This window comes from Poromitra crassiceps (genome assembly GCF_964638095.1).
Source record: "Poromitra crassiceps genome assembly, chromosome: 4".
NCBI lineage: Eukaryota > Metazoa > Chordata > Actinopteri > Beryciformes > Melamphaidae > Poromitra > Poromitra crassiceps.
This window is the reverse complement of record NC_139626.1, coordinates 56,321,125-56,340,452: the sequence shown is the minus strand read 5'-3', so window position 1 is coordinate 56,340,452 and position 19,328 is coordinate 56,321,125. Positions and strand designations below refer to the sequence as shown.

The following is a 19,328-nucleotide window of genomic DNA, read 5'->3' as shown; positions in this document are numbered from 1 at the left end:
GACTTCAGGAGAGCCAGATGTCGTCTGACCTTCCTTCCAGCATGTGAAGTGAACGCACACTAACTAAGGTCAAAGGTCAACGCTACACAGTACAGTGCCCAGGCAACAGATCATCATCAGATTCCTGTGGACCTACAATACTTGATAGGTAGACGTGATAGGTCATAATAATACCCAGGTCATAATAATACCCAGGTCATAATAATACCCAGGTCATAATAATACCCAGGTCATAATAATACCCAGGTCATAATAATACCCAGGTCATAATAATACCCAGGTCATAATAATACAGCACACTGGCTCTGCTGCTTTTGAAGCAGCGCTTAACCCATTGATACCTGATGCAGCATTTGCGTGTATATCCCTCATTTGTGTGTGTATCCCTTTAAGTCTTAAAGGGATACACACACAAATGCTGCATCAGGTATCAATGGGTTAAAAACCCAACTCTACGCTCACAGTTGTTAAACAATCTGCCATAGCATTATAGCATAATACGTGTCACACTGCAGGACTCTCCTCCACAGACTCACAGCAGTCTGTTGCTCTCCTCAACAGACTCACAGCAGTCTGTTGCTCTCCTCAACAGACTCACAACAGTCTGTTGCTCTCCTCCACAGACTCACAACAGTCTGTTGCTCTCCTCAACAGACTGTTGCTCTCCTCAACAGTCTGTTGCTCTCCTCAACAGTCTGTTGCTCTCCTCAACAGTCTGTTGCTCTCCTCAACAGACTCACAGCAGTCTGTTGCTCTCCTCAACCGTCTGTTGCTCTCCTCAACAGACCCCCAGCAGTCTGTTGCTCTCCTCAACAGTCTGTTGCTCTCCTCCACAGACTCACAACAGTCTGTTGCTCTCCTCAACAGACTGTTGCTCTCCTCAACAGTCTGTTGCTCTCCTCAACAGTCTGTTGCTCTCCTCAACAGTCTGTTGCTCTCCTCAACAGACTCACAGCAGTCTGTTGCTCTCCTCAACCGTCTGTTGCTCTCCTCAACAGACCCCCAGCAGTCTGTTGCTCTCCTCAACAGACTGTTGCTCTCCTCAACAGACTCACAACAGTCTGTTGCTCTCCTCAACAGACTGTTGCTCTCCTCAACAGACTCACAGCAGTCTGTTGCTCTCCTCCACAGATTCACAACAGTCTGTTGCTCTCCTCAACAGACTCATAGCAGTCTGTTGCTCTCTGAAAACATGAAGTAACTCCGACCCTCCAATCCGTTTCACAGCACTGTAAATACAGCCGCTGACGCAACTACACCCGCAAACTGTGGTATTTAATGTGCTGCTGGCCTCAGTGGACAGACTGGGGTGGGGTCAGTGTGGGACAGACTGGGGTGGGGTCAGTGTGGGACAGACTGGGCTGGAGTCAGTGTGGGACAGACTGGGCTGGAGTCAGTGTGGGACAGACTGGGCTGGGGTCAGTGTGGGACAGACTGGGCTGGGGTCAGCGTGGGACAGACTGGGCTGGGGTCAGTGTGGGACAGACTGGGCTGGAGTCAGTGTGGGACAGACTGGGCTGGAGTCAGTGTGGGACAGACTGGGCTGGGGTCAGTGTGGGACAGACTGGGCTGGGGTCAGTGTGGGACAGACTGGGCTGGGGTCAGTGTGGGGCAGACTGGGCTGATGGACCTCCTCACCACATAGATGTGTAGACTGTTTCCCTGGAATGTTTACTGCGTCGCTAGGCAACAGCTGTGTGTGGTGCGAATACTCAGCAGGCAGGAGGACCCGGTCTTGCAATTGGGCTACATGCACAACTCCACTACCTCCTGAAATTAGTACAGCTTCTTTATTTCCTGTCATCACTATTGGATGAACTGATTCATGTCAGGTGTGCTGCTGTGGTCACAACAATGGTCAGGCACACCTGATTAATCAGTTCATCCAATAGTGATGACAGGAAATAAAGAAGCTGTACTAATTTCAGGAAGTAAAGAGGTTGTGCATGTAGTCTATAGAAAAATAACTCTTCTTCTCCTGGCCTGTTAGTCACTGGTCTATGGCCTTGACCTAAATAAAGATGCAACAAGCTGTGACCCTACAGCACTTCCTTTCCTCAGCTGCCAATAACATCTCCCTGTACACTACTTAAATACACTAAATGCCAATAATACTAGTCAGACTGTTTTGCGAGAATGTGTACATACATTGAGCAGGAAGACCGTAGTTTGACAGGCTTTTGGCTTGGAATAAACCCACCACTTGCAGTGAGGGGAGCCTTTATTTTGAAATGGCACCAGAAGTGCTCCTCATCTATCTATCTGTGTTACCAGATACTAAACCTACATAATTGCGCATGAGTACACAGAACACTCTTGGATCCTACTCAAATGTTAGTTGTTGCTGCGTTATTGTGGATCCCAATGGCCTTGAGGGCAGAGCACGCCCTACGCAACTTTCAAGTGCCAGGATTGGCCAGGCAGGCGCCCAATGCAGACTGTTCTGAGTAGCGCACCAGGTCATGTTGCCTCAATAACGTTAACTTACCCGTCATCTTCATTACGCTAGCCTGTTCCGCATTATTGTCTAAACCAGAGGTTTTCAAAGTCCCCAAGGGGGCTCCGAACAGTTTCAGGGGAGGCTCAGTGAATGGAAGTGGTTTTTTGTTTACTCATTTATTTTTCATTAGTTATTACTAGGGCTGTCAAACGATTAATTTTGTTAATCACGATTAATCTTGCGATTAACTATAGTTAATCGGGGATGGGGATTAAGTTGCATTATATTCTAATGAGTTAAGTGCAATGGGTACACCAAATTGTTCCAGTAGGAGTCAGCCACCTACTTGTGAGACAGGTTGACAGATATGGGAAGATGTCATTATAATGTATGTTTACTATGGGGGACCAACAACTTATTTTATTTACCTTATTGCACTGGCAGATCATTTTATAATTTTACTAGTTTAAAATATTTGGGTTTTCAGGATGATATAACTTGTCGCAGAACATCAAATTGGTTTATTTTGATTGAGATTGTCTATGCCCGTGTCATTTAATGGAAAACCCTCCACTATCCTAATTGGCCACATTGAGGTTGAACACGCCCATGCAGAAGGAATAAATAAATAGAATAAATAATGATAATGGAAAAAGGCTGTGTAAGTTAATTATAATTGCGTATAGGATTTAATATTAATTTAATGCTATCATGAGTTTGAGTTTGAGTCACTGTCAATCTTGAGATCAAATCAAAACGAGGGTATGCAAATGAACACAACTATTCATCAGCATGAAAGGTCATTGATTAATACCGCGCTGTGCCCAAAAAAAAGGGCGCGACCACATCATGTGCTGGTGTGACCACATCATGCGCTGGTGTGACCACATCATGTGCTGGTGTGACCACATCATGTGCTGGTGTGACCACATCATGTGCTGGTGTGACCACATCATGCGCTGGTGTGACCACATCATGTGCTGGTGTGACCACATCATGTCCTGGTGTGACCACATCATGTGCTGGTGTGACCACATCATGTGCTGGTGTGACCACATCATGTCCTGGTGCGACCACATCATGTGCTGGTGCGACCACATCATGTGCTGGTGCGACCACATCATGTGCTGGTGTGACCACATCATGTGCTGGTGCGACCACATCATGCGCTGGTGTGACCACATCATGTGCTGGTGTGACCACATCATGTGCTGGTGCGACCACATCATGTGCTGGTGTGACCACATCATGTGCTGGTGTGACCACATCATGTGCTGGTGCGACCACATCATGCGCTGGTGTGACCACATCATGTGCTGGTGTGACCACATCATGTGCTGGTGCGACCACATCATGTGCTGGTGTGACCACATCATGTGCTGGTGTGACCACATCATGTGCTGGTGTGACCACATCATGTGCTGGTGCGACCACATCATGTCCTGGTGTGACCACATCATGTGCTGGTGTGACCACATCATGTGCTGGTGTGACCACATCATGTGCTGGTGTGACCACATCATGTGCTGGTGTGACCACATCATGTGCTGGTGTGACCACATCATGTGCTGGTGTGACCACATCATGTGCTGGTGTGACCACATCATGTGCTGGTGTGACCACATCATGTGCTGGTGCGACCACATCATGTCCTGGTGCGACCACATCATGCGCTGGTGTGACCACATCATGTGCTGGTGTGACCACATCATGCGCTGGTGTGACCACATCATGTGCTGGTGTGACCACATCATGTGCTGGTGCGACCACATCATGTGCTGGTGTGACCACATCATGTGCTGGTGTGACCACATCATGTCCTGGTGCGACCACATCATGTGCTGGTGCGACCACATCATGTGCTGGTGTGACCACATCATGTGCTGGTGTGACCACATCATGTGCTGGTGTGACCACATCATGTGCTGGTGCGACCAACTGAGAAAGTTTGCACCAGCACCAGTGGAAAAGTTAGTCGTGAGCCCTGTGTCATGGTCCCATCAAATTGGGACAAAACACACAAGTAGAATTCAAAGACAAACAGCATTAATCCAGTTGTGACTGTCCTTTAGTGCTCTGCTCATCAGCACCCCTCATTCCTTTTTGCGAGGGCGGAAGTTGTCCCACAGTATAAAGGGCTCACGTACTGTGAGTGTGAGTGACCTATATCTGACAGTACGGAAACGCGTCAAAATATACAAATAGGGCGAGCGAGCGTTTCAACCATCAAACCAGCCAGAAAGATATAGAAATGAACATCACCGTATCTAAGCTAAAGAGGTCCTGTCCACGCTGCCAAATGCCAACCGTGACACTATGAATAGGCTAATATGGGCTAAAATATATGATCTTTTCGTCAGAAACGTTGTTGCCAGCGTGTATTAGGGGTGTCAAAAATAATCGATTATAAGAAGCATCGCGATGCGGACGTGCACGATTCTGCATCGATTCACAAATGTCAAAAATCGATTATAAAAAAAAAAAAAAAAAAAAAAATTATAATCAAATAAAATATAATGGAAGTACATGCAGTTGTTTATTTATGTATCATAATACAATGCAATTCCAAATGCACTTTTATTTTAAAAGTAGCCACACAGTGAGAAAAAAGAAAGTGAGAAAAAATAAATCATGTATTGGGGAAAAAAAGTGATGCATCGATAATCGTAATCGAATCAAATCGTAGCCCTCTGAATCGTAATCGAATCGAATCGTGAGGCCAGTGAAGATTCACAGCCCTAGCGTGTATGAGGTGGCTAACGTTAGCTGCTAAGCTAATTCTCAATTACCGACTAGCTTAGCTGGTATGAGTACTGATATGACTTGGGCGATTGCTGTCAGAAGACAGGAATGGGAAACCAAGAGCTACAGTCGTATCTGCAACGCTCAGTTTATATCTATTTATTCCTTATTTATTTATTTATTTATTCCATCAATTCCATTCATAATTTGTGTGTGATTGCTATTGTGCAATCACAGGTATAATATGTCCCATTCTTTATTATTCTTATTCCGTATGTTTTTGGGCACCTATCTCTTAATACTTTGAGTTAGAAGCTCCCTTCAAAGTTTAAAATGTTCGACTGGTTGAGGACTGGTGTGCTCAGTGTTTCCTCTATATGCATTCAGCAGTGGCGCACCCAAAAAAGCTCAAAACCTCCAAAATAAAAGCACAGAACCAGCCCAGAACCTTCCAAATAAAAGCACCAAACCTCTAAAATAAAAGCACAGAACTAGACCAGAACCTTCTAAATAAAAGCACCAAACCTCCAAAATGAAAGCACAGAACCAGCCCAGAACCTTCCAAATAAAAGCCCCAAACCTTCAAAATAAAAGCACATAACGAGCCCAGAACCTTCCAAATAAAAGCACCAAACCTTCAAAATGAAAGCACAGAACCAGCCCAAAACGCCCCCAAAAAAGCTCAAAACCTCCAAAATAAAAGCACAGAACCAGCCCAGAACCTTCCAAATAAAAGCACCAAACCTACAAAATAAAAGCACAGAACTAGACCAGAACCTTCTAAATAAAGCCCAAAACCTTCCAAATAAAATCACAGAACTAGCCCAGACCCTTCTAAATAAAAGTACAAAACCTTCCAAATAAAAGCCCAAAAGCTTCAAAATAAAAGCACAAAACCTCCACAATAAAAGTCCAAAACACAAATATGCAAGGTCTTGGTTACTAACATGGGCAAACAGTATGCACTGCCAGCAATCACTTTCTAGTTCTGTTATTCAAGTTGTTGAAACGGTCTGTAGATACAACAGAAGCACCACTCACCACATTCTGTTTCGGACGAGCTGGAGAGTTCGGCTTCAACGGTCGTCTCCTCGGCTCCCTCCTCCCCTTCCTCGTCCTCTTCATCATCCTCATCCTCCTCGTCCTCCTCCTCCTCGTCCTCCTCCTCTAACTCCAGGTCGGTCTTCTCCTGGCTCTCCTCCCCGCCCTGCGCCTCCTGCTGGCCCTCCCCCGGCCGCGCCTCCTCCGTGTGGGAGCCGTGAGCCGGCTCCGCCTCCTGGCTGAGCGGGTAGTCGTGGGAGCTGTGAGCCGGCGCCCCCCCCTGGCTGAGGGAGTAGTTGTGCTCCTCGCTGCAGAGCTCCAGACCGGGGCCCGCCCCCGCCCGTGCTGCTGCTGCCGCCTCCTCCTCCTCTTGGGCCACCTGGTACACCTCCACGGTGCGCACCCTCGCCATTCCCGCATCCTGTCCTCTTCCCGCCGCGCTTAGTTGACTCTCCGTCGTCGTGGCAACAGAGACATGCCCCTGCCCTCGCGCCGCGGTGGTGGCCTGGACTTCCTGGTTGGCGGCACCCTGCTGCTGCTGCTGCTGCTGCGTCGAGTGCGTCCTTCCCTCCTCCTCCCCCCAGCTGCGGCCCCAGCGGCCTATCAGCACGGCCTCCTCAGAGCAGGCCGGCTCCCCGCCGACCCCCAGGCCCAGCTTGGCGTAGCGGTTAGCGTTGGCCGCGTCCCAGCGCTCGGGGTCCAGGCCCAGCTTGGCGTAGCGGGTAGCGTTGGCCGCGTCCCAGCGCTCGGGGTCCAGGCCCAGCTTGGTGTAGCGGGCCATCTCGTCCAGCGCCGACACATCCCAGCGCTCGGGGTGCAGGTCCTCGCCCAAGCCCCCGTCGTCCACCAGGTCGCTTAGCAACTCAAAGGGCCGTTTCCGTGGCGACGCCGGGGAGCCCAGCATCAGGAGGACGCTCTGAAGAGGGGAGAGGAGAGGAGAGGAGGGGAGAGAGGAGAGGAGAGGAGAGGAGGGGAGAGAGGAGGAGAGAGGAGAGGAGAGGAGAGGAGGGGAGAGGACAGGAGAGGAGAGAGGAGAGGAGAGGAGAGGAGAGGAGAGGAGAGGAGGAGAGAGAGGAGAGGAGAGGAGAGGAGAGGAGAGGAGGAGAGAGAGGAGAGGAGGGGAGAGAGGACAGGAGAGGAGAGGAGGGGAGAGAGGAGATTTGGGGAGAGAGGAGAGGAGAGAGAGGAGGTGATAGAGGAGAGGAGTGGAGAGAGGAGAGGCAGGAGCAGAGAGCAGAGGAGGTGAGAGAGGAGGGGAGAGATGAGAGGAGAGAGAAGAGGAGAGGAGTGGGTGGGTGGTTTGGGGGTCGAGGTTTGCTTGAATATGGCTGATTCACATCAAAAACACACTTCATACACTGTCAGTTTGTACTCAAGCCTTTTCATATCAAGGATTTAGTCCACATTAGAGCCACAGACCCCCATTTGATGATTTTGTCTCATTCACCCAAATCTGATAATATTTTTATTCTCAGATAAAGAATATTATATTTATATATAAGAAGGGTGCCACCACCCAGGAAGTCCAGGCCACCACTGCGGCACGAGGGCAGGGGCATGTCTCTGTTGCCACAGAATATTTTTATTCTCAGATTTGATTTTGTTCAGAGGGAGAACAGAGAAGCTATGATGCAAATAGTCAGTCTTCTACATTCTCTAATTGTTCGTGTAAATAAAATAATGCTGAAGTTTCAAAATCCATCAATTTGCTGGAATGCCCTCAAAGACCCCACGATGAGAACCACTGCTCGTCTTAAATAGATGTAATTCCTGAATTAATGAATTAATGAATTTGACAAGAGTGTTCAAATACATAATGAACAGAAGCCCTTAGGCCACAACCATACGCATGTTATAAAATGATCGAGGAATTTACACACAAAGTCCACAAGACTCATTTCCATCGTGGTCTTCGTGCTGGTTTTCATTCCATCAGATTTGAGGTGGAAAACCAGCAGCACTCTCTGGAATGAAAACCACTGCTCTGCTTCAGACAGATCCGTCTGCAGCAGCGGTTTTCAAAGTGCGAGGCACGTCTCCCCTGGGGGGGGGGGGGGGGGGGGGTTTGGTTGTGACGTGACGTGACGCGGAAAAAAAACAGAGAGAAGAAAATGCGCAGCCAACTGAAGTTGGCCGTGCTGCCTGCACAATGGCTTCCACCGCAAATCAGCCCCCAGTCTGGCTGCCTCTGACGAGGTGAGCTCTGGCTGTCAGAGGAGAAACCAGGTGGGGGGTCAGTGTTGGGGGTAACTGATTATAAAAAGTAACACATTACATGTGATATATTACTTTTAGCAGTAACTCAGTAATATAACTTATTACCAATACGATGTCAGTAATATTATACCAGTTACTTTGTCAAGTAAGAGAAGTTACAAATTGAGTAACTACTTTTTTTTTTTTTTTTTTTATCAAAGCACATATTTAAATAAAGATACAATCATTTCCTAATCAAATTGTGTGTTTTTATGCAAATAACCACTATAGATGACAATAACAAAGGAACGGGATAACATTGACTATTTTGGACGGTTTACACTGACTTCAAGGCGGTTGAAATTATTTTTCGGGATGGTTCCGGGGCGGCGATGTCATTCTGCTACTGCTGTTATTTTGGTGAAAGTAATGCAAAAGTAGTGTAATAAGTAATGAGTTACTCTACACAGACAGTAATATTGTAAAGTAACTTATTACTTTCAAATGAAAGTAACTAGTAATATGTAGTATATTACATTTTGAAAGTAACTTGCCCAACACTGGAAATCGCTATACTGCACGGGGCTAATTATAATAAAGTGTTAAGTCCTTCAGAGTGGATAAAGATCTTTCCAATGTTTAAAAGAAGATATTTGGAAAAAGAAGGATAAATAAGTAAGAATAGTATAAAGATGTTGACAACATTTGTGGAACTCGTCGTTATGCCCGAGTGGAGCCTACAACAACAATAGTAGTATTATAGTAACCATGGCAATAATAATGGGGGGGGGGGACTTGGGAAGGTGCAACTGTCTATTATGTTCTCTGAGGGAGTCTCCCACACTTTGAAACCCCCTGTCTACATTATTGTCTATTATACTCGGCAGGGGAAATTATTCTGATTCAGTATCACTTTCACTATCACTTTCACTATCACTGTCACTATCACTTTAGATAGCAAGGAAAGTGAGACATTGTGGAAGCGGTTTGTGAATATAGGCCACAGGCGCATTATTCATGCTTCTCGCACACTCACTTTGTTGTCAAAGTCGAGCTTTTGAGGTCTTTAATTGGTGAAATTCTCTGACTCTTTCAATTTCACCGCCAGGATGATCTTGTCAAATCAAGAAACGGTGGCGAAAACACGGAACTGCAAATCAAAAGAAATCAAACTCTTTACCAATGCAAATACCCATCGCGTTTTTTTTCCGCAGGATGAATTTGGATGCTACATTTAATAAGGAAGCACTTTCAATGTCATCCTTTTCTTTTCAAAAACTCTGATTTTTTTTTTTTTTTTGTGCAAAATACACAAGCTGTGAATGATTTGCAAAGCCTTGTGGGAAGCCTGAATATAGACCCTTTTCACGGGGGCCGTTTTGTGTCGAAAAGGCCGAATAAACACAGGTGCAAGCAAAACACTAATGAGGGTTTCCAAATTCCAATCATGGAAGTTGGAAACCCTAATTAGTGTTTTGCTTACACCTGTCTGTACCCTGCCTTTTCGACACAAAACGGCCCCCGTGAGAAGGGTCTATGGACTAAAACCATGTATATGGGCACGCCGTCTCACCTGGTCGTACTCGGTCCTGCCCCCTTGTGGCGACATGGCCAGAGGGTAGGGGCTCAGCAGGCCCCTGTGGCCCCCGTAGGCCTCGCCAAACGCAGGCTCCATCCCATTCATACCCGGCTGAGGGGGGAGGGGAGAGACACACGCGCACGCACACGCACACACACACACACACACACACACACACACAGTGAGATCCTAATCAAACAGGTAGATTGGCAGAGGGCGGAGCAGCAACCAGGATAAATAAATTAAAATTAGCACTAACGGGGGATAGAAATGGGATAACTTGTGGGATTTGTTACTGTTGTGTCAGCTAGCCCTCCTTTCCCTGTTCTCTCCATATAGTCTCTCATACTCCCCCTGCTCTCCCTCCCCACCTCCTCCCCTTCCCGAACCCCCCCCCCCCCCCACACACACACACACACACACACACACTATTCTAAAGCATGGCATCCATTCTATTTTAAAGCATGGCACCCATTCTCTTTCTTTCCCCCCTTCCCCTGCTCCTTCCCCACCTCTCCTTCTGTTCTCTCCCTCCCCGCATTTCCCATTCTCTCCCCCACCTCCTCCCTCTCCCTGCTCTCTCCTCCCCCACATCCCCCCGCTCTCCATCCCACCTCCCCTCTCCTGCTCTCTCCTCTTTCCCCCTTCCCCTGCTCCTTCCCCACCTCCTATACGCCCCAACATTTCCCATTCCCTCCCCACCTCATCACTTTCCTGCTCTCTCACATTACCCCTGCTCTCCCTCCCTTCTCCTGCTCTCTCCTATATTTCTATATTTTCTCTATTTCTCTATCAATTGTTCAACGTGTTATCATTACTACGGTAATTTGCTACTGTTGTGTCAGCTAGAATTAGCTAGACATATTTTCTGTGAAGCCCTCTGGGACGTGCTTGTGAATTAGGGCTATACAAATAAACTTGACTTGATAAAAAAATCTGGAAAAAATATATATAAAAAAAACAAAACAGGTACGGTAAACACTGCATCATATCGTTGAGAGGCGCTCGTACTTTACCTGAGGCATGCCCGAGGCAGGGGGGTGTCAGGTCACAGTCACAGTGTCAGGTGTGTGTTCTGCTGTGAAAACACACGTTCAGAGAGCCCAGCATCAAAGTGTGTGTGTGTGTGTGTGTGTGTGTGTGTGTGTGTGTGTGTGTGTGTGTGTGTGTGTGTGTGTGTGTTGGGGGTGGAAGGCGTGGGGGCAGGAGAGGAGAGAGAGAAGAGGCAGGGGGATGGAGGCTGAACGGAGAGGCTGGGGGAGAAGGAGGCGGACGATAATTCTATCGTATCGTTTATCGTCTTTCAGTGGGATTTACATTGTGATGATCAGTGGGGATTTGGGGAAAACGAGACGCACGCGTCCGCTGTCTGAACCGGAGGTGGCGTGGTGCGAGGCTTTCTCGTTGTCTGGCGATTTTTGACAGAAAGGGGCGAAGGAGAAACTCTGTCGCAGTGTGTTTATTGCCTGCGTGAAAAAAAATCACAGACAGCCTTCACATTTTTCTGTTATTGTTTAAAAGCAAAATCTGTAAAAGTCGTTGCGTTGAATGGAAGAACGCTTGAGGTCATTGGCTATGAGGAAAACCAGACAAATAGGTTTTTTTTCTCCTCTAGATCTGCGTACAAGAAGGATCGAATGCAGGTATTATTTCACTTCAATATGATGAACATTCATTTGATTATTTAACGTGATTTCATACGAGCCACCTCATCATAATTTATATCGATATCGAAAAGAATCCTTATTATTATTATCATCGTGACATCGACTGCAACCATATCGTCCAGCCCTACGGTGGACGAGGAGGAGGCGAGGGCGTGGCTTACCTGAGGCGGCGACGGGGTCAAAGTTGAGAGGGTGAAGGGGTCAAGCCCTCCTCACATGACGCAGCCCCGCAGCTCTCTGCCCCGCCTGGAGGAGGAGGAGGAGGAGGAGGAGGAGGAGGAGGAGGAGGAGGAGGAGGAGGAGGAGGGGGAAACAGAGAGTCAAACAGGAGTTTAACTCAGTGAGCGACAAATCTCTTGTATTTATTTATTTTTTATTTAAAAGTATCCCCATTAGCTGATGCCCATGGTACCAGCTAGTCTTCATCATCATCATCATCATCATCATATACACATACAGTATTCACCTTATGTAGACTTCCGGCAAAAAGTAAATAAAAATAAAATGGCTGCGCCGCTCCAATATCATCTAACTCTGAATTAACTAATCATTTAGCCAATTGTATGTAACATACCAAATAAAAGCAAACGGCAATGTCTAAGAATGCAACGCCATGTAACTGGCTCGTTAAGTCTCGCATTCCAGTGAATTACGTTAACGTCTGCGGGTCTTATAGACTGTAAGTGGCTCGAGCTGCGCTCGGAGGAGAGAAAACCATCTGAAGCTTTCTTTGTTGGAGTCCAGGTATGTTTTACAAGAAAGTGCTCGTCATTGTCGACCATAACGTTATCTGACCTGGCTAACAGTGGATACTCTGCTTGCTGGCTGTGTACCGAGCTCAAATTAGTAGGCTACGTTCTTTGTTTTACCCCCGGCACTGTCCGCTACAAAAACAACTCTCTTCCCTCGACGTTCTTTTATATTTGGCGCCGTGACCGCCGGAAGTGTTAACACGACCCGGAAGAATTTGGCCCGCCCCCGCGTCTGAACATAAGGTGGATACAACATCATATTTGTTACGTTATGTTCATCACATGTGCGCAGTCCAATTGTGTTACATCAAGAGGGTGCTCATTCAAAATGCATTTTCTCAAACATTCACATTCTCGTGTCCACTCATCTCTGACTCTGCTTATTAACAGTGTTGGGCAAGTTACTTTCAAAATGTAATATACTACATATTACTAGTTACTTTCATTTGAAAGTAATAAGTTACTTTACAATATTACTCTCTGTGTAGAGTAACTCGTAACTTATTACACTACTTTTTTGGATTACTTTTACCAAAAGAACAGCAGCTGCAGAATAACATGGCCGCCCCGGAACCATCCCGAAAAATAATTTCAACCGTCTTGAAGTCAGTGTGAACACTCCAAAATTCTAAATGTTATTATTTTCCTTTGTTATTGTCATCTATAGTGGTTATTTGCATAAAAACACAGTTTGATTAGGAAATGATTGTCTTTTTTAACACATTGACTGCCAGACGTTTTTTTTTGCTGTAGGTAGCTTCTGCCAAGCCGTTTTTTGAGGATTATGGCTCATTTTATAAGAGCCGAGGATTCGTTTCAGCTTGGAGTTTGTGAACATACAATATCTCAAAAGTACTAATAGAATGTGTACTTTCTCTGTCTAAAAGAGTTAGTTTGTAGAGTTAGTAGTTATGTAAGCATTAGCAGTTGAATACAGCATGGTTTTAGCGTCAGAAAGAATATTCAGAGATAAACGGCTTTTTGTGAAATTGGATGGAACAGTCACTTTAACCATTCATTTTTGGCTCTCTCTCTCTCTCTCTCCCTCCCCCTCTCGCTCTCTCTCTCTCTCTCCCTCCCTCTCGCTCTCCCTCCCTCTCTCTCTCTCTCTCTCTCTCTCTCTCTCTCCCTCCCTCTCGAGTTGCTTCAACTCCTCCCTCCGTGGGCGGACAAGCTTGTCACCAGTCAGTGCTTTGCTGCTCTCCTGTGCCTGCATGTCTGCACGGCCGCTGTTTGAGGAAGTCGGGATGGACTCGCTCGTTTGGAGTTTTGGTTGAGAGAAGCTTTTGCGATTCTGGTCATATTTATGCTGCGTGTTTCAAAGTGTGTTCCTCCACCTGTAATCTATCACCCGATCATAGTAGATCGGCTGAATCTATTATGTAAATTTGCAATCCCGCATCGCCAGCAATCAGCGCGAAAAGGAGAATGGCTGGGCTGAGAATGGCGTGACAAGTTAAAAAAATGCTTTCCTTTCTCTAGCCAGGAGAGCACTGTTGCCACTTAGTGGGTCGGTGGAATGGGTTGTAAACGTTCGGTGGCTCCAATAATTATATAAGAGATGTAAAAGGGTTAGATGCACAACCCACCGTCAAAAAAAAAAATCGATGCCAAAAACGTGTAAACACGTTGTTGGCAGGGAACAGCTGGATTCTGAAAACGTGTTCATACGTTGTTGGCAGTGAATGTGTTAAATAAGGTCTGATTTAAAAAATTTTTTTAACTCAATTTGTAACTTGAGTTACTTGACAAAGTAACTGGTATAATATTACTGGAATCCTATAAGTAATAAGTTATATTACTGAGTTACTGCTAAAAGTAATATATTACATGTAATATGTTACTTTTGTAATGAGTTACCCCCAACACTGCTTATTAAGCAATCTGAGCAGAAGCTTGGCTCCAGATGCATTAGTCTCAGGGGCCATCACCACCATGGAACAAGAACAAGATGCGATATATGACCAACACTGGACTCTTGACGCTTAAATGGTATTTATACGAGGACGTGCTATTAGATTGAAGTATATAAAGGGGGGGCAGCTATGAGTGATGGCATCTCTTGGAATGGTCGGCCAATAAACAAGCAAAAGACCAAAAAAAACCTCTTCTAGTCTTGTGTGTGAGCCAGAGATGCTCACAAGTCTCTTTTTTTTTGCAAAACTGTATTATCGTCACTCATTTATCTCTTAGCATCAGTGTTGGGGGTAACTCATTACAAAAGTAACACATTACATGTAATATATTACTTTTAGAAGTAACTCAGCAATATAACTTATTACTTATAGGATTTCAGTAATATTATACCAGTTACTTTGTCAAGTAACTCAAGTTACAAATTGAGTTACTTTTTTTAATCAAAGCACATATTTAAATAAAGATACAATCATTTCCTAATCAAACTGTGTGTTTTTATGCAAAAAAAAACCCACTATATGTGACAATAACAAAGGAAAAGAATACAATTTAGAATTTTGGATTGTTTACACTGACTTCAAGACGGTTTAAATTATTTTTCGGGATGGTTCCGGGGCGGCGATGTCATTCTGCTGCTGCGGTTGTTTTGGTAAAAGTAATGCAAAAGTAGTGTAATAAGTAACAAGTTACTCTACACAGAAAGTAATATTGTAAAGTAACTTATTACTTTCAAATGAAAGTAACTAGTAATATGTAGTATATTACATTTTGAAAGTAACTTGCCCAACACTGCTTAGCATACAGTATCAGCATTGATTAGTTGACATTATTATTGCTAGACATTTCCTTAATGTTAATGCGCACACAAAAAATACAAAAATAAAGATTGATCACAACAAGTCTCAAACCTCAAGTCCAAGTCAAGTCTCAAAGTCTTTGAGGACGAGTCTCAAGTCAAGTCTCAAGTCACTGTGAGTGAGTGTGTGTGTGTGTGTGTGTGTGTGTGTGTGTGTGTGTGTGTGTGCAGAGGCGGTCCTTGAACCAGGCCGAACAGGCAGCCGCCTGGAGCCCCGTCCACTAGAGGGCCTCGCAGAAAAAAAGAAAAAAAAAAAACCCTTTTTTTTTTTTTTTTTTTTATATTAACTGATAGACCGACAGCAATAACCGAACAACGACGTTGACATCCCTAGTCCAAGGAACAAGTGAGTGTTATTATTTGTTGTTGTCTGTGTGGAATGACGTTTATACTGTGTTCTACATGCGGTGGATTCGTCCGCCATGTGGCTCCTTGTTCATGCTAAATTGCAGTGCCCGTTCGCTGTCCACTGATAGTGCCTTCATTTGAGTTATTGATGTTTCTTTGTATTGTGGGAGTGCCTTATTGTTTACTTATTATTTACACATTGATGTTTATTTGTAGATTGATGTTGAGTTGAATGAGTGATCTATATTTGGTTTACTGTATAAAGATGACAAGTGACAAAGATAAAGATATGATTATGAAGATTACAAGTGATAAAGATATAAAGATGACAAAGATAAAGATATGATTATGAAGATTACAAGTGACAAAGATAAAGATATAAAGATGACAAGTGACAAAGATATAAAGATTACAAGATTCACAAAGAGAATGAGAGAGGATGCAGAGGGTCATGCCCATTGAATCTGAGGGGGGATGTAACTTCAAACAGCCTCTAAATATGGCAAAAATACGTCCAAAAAAGGTCAAATTTTTTTCCGCCGGCGCGCCGGGGCGCCGCCGGTAGGGGCCTCCTTCGTGGCTTGGCCTGGAGCCTCCAGATGCCTAGGACCCCCTCTGTGTGTGTGTGTGTGTGTGTGTGTGTGTGTGTGTGACTGAAATGCGACTCAAGTCCAAGTCTCCATCTCTGGTGTGAGCATTACTGATGCATATCTTGTGCCTGCTTCTTATTGGAGCGACCCAGCAAAGTGCAAACTCAATTTCAATACGAGGGATCAGATGTTGCTAAACGGCTTCAACAGACGTCCGGGTGCAACTGCCGTTCGCAGTGTTTCCCACAGGATTTTGAGTATTTGTGGTGGGGGACTGCGTTCATTTTTTTACTTTAAATTCATTTTTTTACTTTCAATTCATGCATTTAAAGTAAAATGCATGAATTTGGTGTACTTTGAGAAAGCTTAAGAGCAAAATTAAAAGGCTAGATCTATGAAGAACATGTCATCATTACTGTGCTGTGTGGGTTTACAATGACAAACTAAATTTCTCCCTATAGGTCAGGGATACTAAACTTGCTTTGCCACTTTCGTGAAATGATAGAAGGCGAGGGGCCAGTTAATAAACAAACAATATACATTTTTCTGTAGCGGATTGTAGGTTTTTGGGCTGTCAGCCGGAGTTTAGGCTGACAATGTTGTGCACACCGGATAGTTGGTTAGGTTAAGTTAGTTAGGTTAAGTACATACATAAGTGCCTGGGTAGCGAGCAGATGGCGGTATTTGACAATTTAGCAGCTAAATCATAGATTATTGAAAGATATTCCATATTCCAGACTGAAATGCTATAACAGAAGTATTGGCCAGAATGACATAAACATTTGGACACTTATTCAGCGGGTATCTTGCATGTTGCGTTCAGGTGCACCGTGCACTGTAAAAAAAAATATATATATATTTTTTTTTCTTTTTTTTTTTTCTTTTTTTTTTTTTTTTTGGTCAACATCTTTTTGTGGCGGTCAAAATCCTTTTGTGGCGGTGCGCCACAAATTCCTTTATGTATGGGAAACACTGCGTTCGTTTTAAACAGCGTTCATGGTGCCCTTTTTTTAACTGTAAAGGCCTAAACATGGTCGTCCGTCCGCCTCGAATTGGAGCCGTCTCGCCGTCTGGCGGCGCCAGCGAGCCCTACATGCTCGGACGCCACTACGCCCTCCCTCCTCCCACCCCCCTCCTCCTGTGGAAGCTCCGTGTGAAAATGGCGGAGATTGTGTGCCAGACAGTCTGAATGAAATTGAATGTAACGTTCCCAATTCTATGTATTAAATTCTAAAAAACGACCCTCAACATTTGGGAAGGCTAAGCCACACAACTAGTTCGTTATAATCTAACATCATGCTTTGAAAGGCGACTTTACGACGAAGAGCCAAGGCAACGGCCAATCACAACTCTCCTGCAGCTGTCGTCACGCACGTATCGTCGCCGTGAAGTCACATTTTCGAGCAGCCCCCGTCAGCCGACGGCGGCCCCTCCCCGTAGGACGGCGCTCCACCCGCCGTCACACGGGGAGGGCGGGGCGAGGCTCTGACGGACGACCATGTTTAGGCCTTAACTGCTCCTTCATACTTTAAGCTATAGACACTCCATTTGAACTTTAAACGAGTCACCACTTTTAGGACTCGATCACCTTAATTCAGCTTTAATTGATCTTTTGTGCTGTTTGAGAAATCGCACTTTACGTTTGATGCTTTTTTTCCAGCCTTTATAATGGGACCCTATGGAGGCAGCCTTGAGTGTGTCTCACTCTAGCAGCCCTCCACATCACTCTCTGCCCTGCAGATAGCTCTCAGTCTCAAAAAGGTTGGTGACCCCTGGTGTCGGACAAGCTGAGTGGAGAGACAACAGTCAGGGATGAGGAGAGAACTGGAAAGGAGACGAGAGTGTAGGAAAGGAAAGGAGGAGACGGGATAAGAGAGGAGAGGAGGCTAGAGGGCATATTGCGGTTTTTTTCTGCTCTGGAGGCAGAAATAACATCATTGGTTGAATTCATACTCAATAGGCGGAGCCAAAAAACAGTTTTCTAGCGATGTATCCTTAGACCGAAGCTCAGTGAGAAGGGAAAGTAGAAGATAACGTGGCGGTAGATAATAATAGCCTAGCACGCACAACCGATATGACAGTTGGCGCGAACGGATCACGTGAGCGCAAGTAAAGTGCTACCAACTGAACACGCACGCACATTAGGGCTGTGAATCTTCACTGGCCTCACGATTCGATTACGATTCAGAGGGCTACGATTCGATTCGATTACGATTATCGATGCATCTCGATGCATCTTCAATCGATGAATCACTTTTTTCCCCAATACATGATTTCTTTTTTCTCACTGTGTGGCTACTTTTAAAATAAATGTGCATTTGGAATTGCATTGTATTATGATCCAAAGAAAAATAAAAACAATTTAATAATCGATTTTTGACATTTGTGAATCGATGCAGAATCGTGCACGTCCGCATCGCAATGCATCTTATAATCGATCATTTTTGACACCCCTAACGCACATAGACTCCAGCATATAACTGACACAACCGCATTTACTGTCAAAACACTCTCTCTCGCACACACCATTCTAAACATACTATTAATTTGTGTATTTCCATATTAATTTATGCAAGCCCCCCCCATCCCCCCGCCCCCAACTGCAGAACGAGCGCTTAATCAACACTCGTATTCGCTGACCAGTGTCGGATTCGGTGCATTTTGGACACATGACACAGTCAATATTAACAAACACTGAGTGAACAAAGAGACACACAGCGCTGTGCAGCAGCGGGGCGAAGGGGCACTGCACAGAAACAGAAAGGAGGAGGTGATTATTACACTTGAGCACATTGTACTCGCAGGCTCCAAAATGAAATAAGAGTTCCTTCTGTCTGGACATTTTCACAACACAAGCTGGCAGCGCTCACAGCAGCCTACTGTCTGTGCTGTGGTGTCGGGGGGTGAATGTGCCTTTTTGTTTTAGCTCGACCGGCGTCCACGCGGGCCGAGGCGGAGTTTGCCGTGTTTAGGCACCGCCCAGCCGTCACATCACCATCTCACTAAGCCTTCCTGACTGACTGACTGACTCACCTGACTTTGGCTCATGATGCCCTCAGCCATGGGGATGGGGGGGGGGGGGGGGGGTTGGGCAGTCTAGCCACAATAAGTTATCAGTCAATAGTTAAGATTAGCTAGTTAGCGTATTAGCTGACCTTCAAGAAGTTCAAACTAGCCATAGCCTAATATAGCTCTCACAG

At 45.4% G+C, this 19,328-nt stretch overlaps 1 protein-coding gene across 3 annotated transcripts in view; it reads right to left on the bottom strand.

The window, feature by feature from the left end:
- LOC310775044 (uncharacterized protein) overlaps positions 1 to 19,328 on the bottom strand; it is a gene marked incomplete at its 3' end in the record, with an annotated part of 69,620 nt that overhangs the window by 37,335 nt on the left and 12,957 nt on the right. For 2 of the 3 annotated variants that reach the window (XM_083635134.1, XM_083635133.1), the window contains exons 2-5: positions 11,827 to 11,911; positions 11,015 to 11,076; positions 9,993 to 10,109; positions 6,224 to 7,139 (exon numbers count right to left, since the gene is read on the bottom strand). In XM_083635134.1, the coding sequence (XP_083491260.1) occupies positions 6,224 to 7,139; positions 9,993 to 10,109; positions 11,015 to 11,023 (1,042 nt within the window). In that variant the 5' untranslated portion in view covers positions 11,024 to 11,076; positions 11,827 to 11,911. The remainder of the gene's footprint in view (positions 1 to 6,223; positions 7,140 to 9,992; positions 10,110 to 11,014; positions 11,077 to 11,826; positions 11,912 to 19,328) is intronic. The other variant, XM_083635135.1, reaches the window with a different exon arrangement.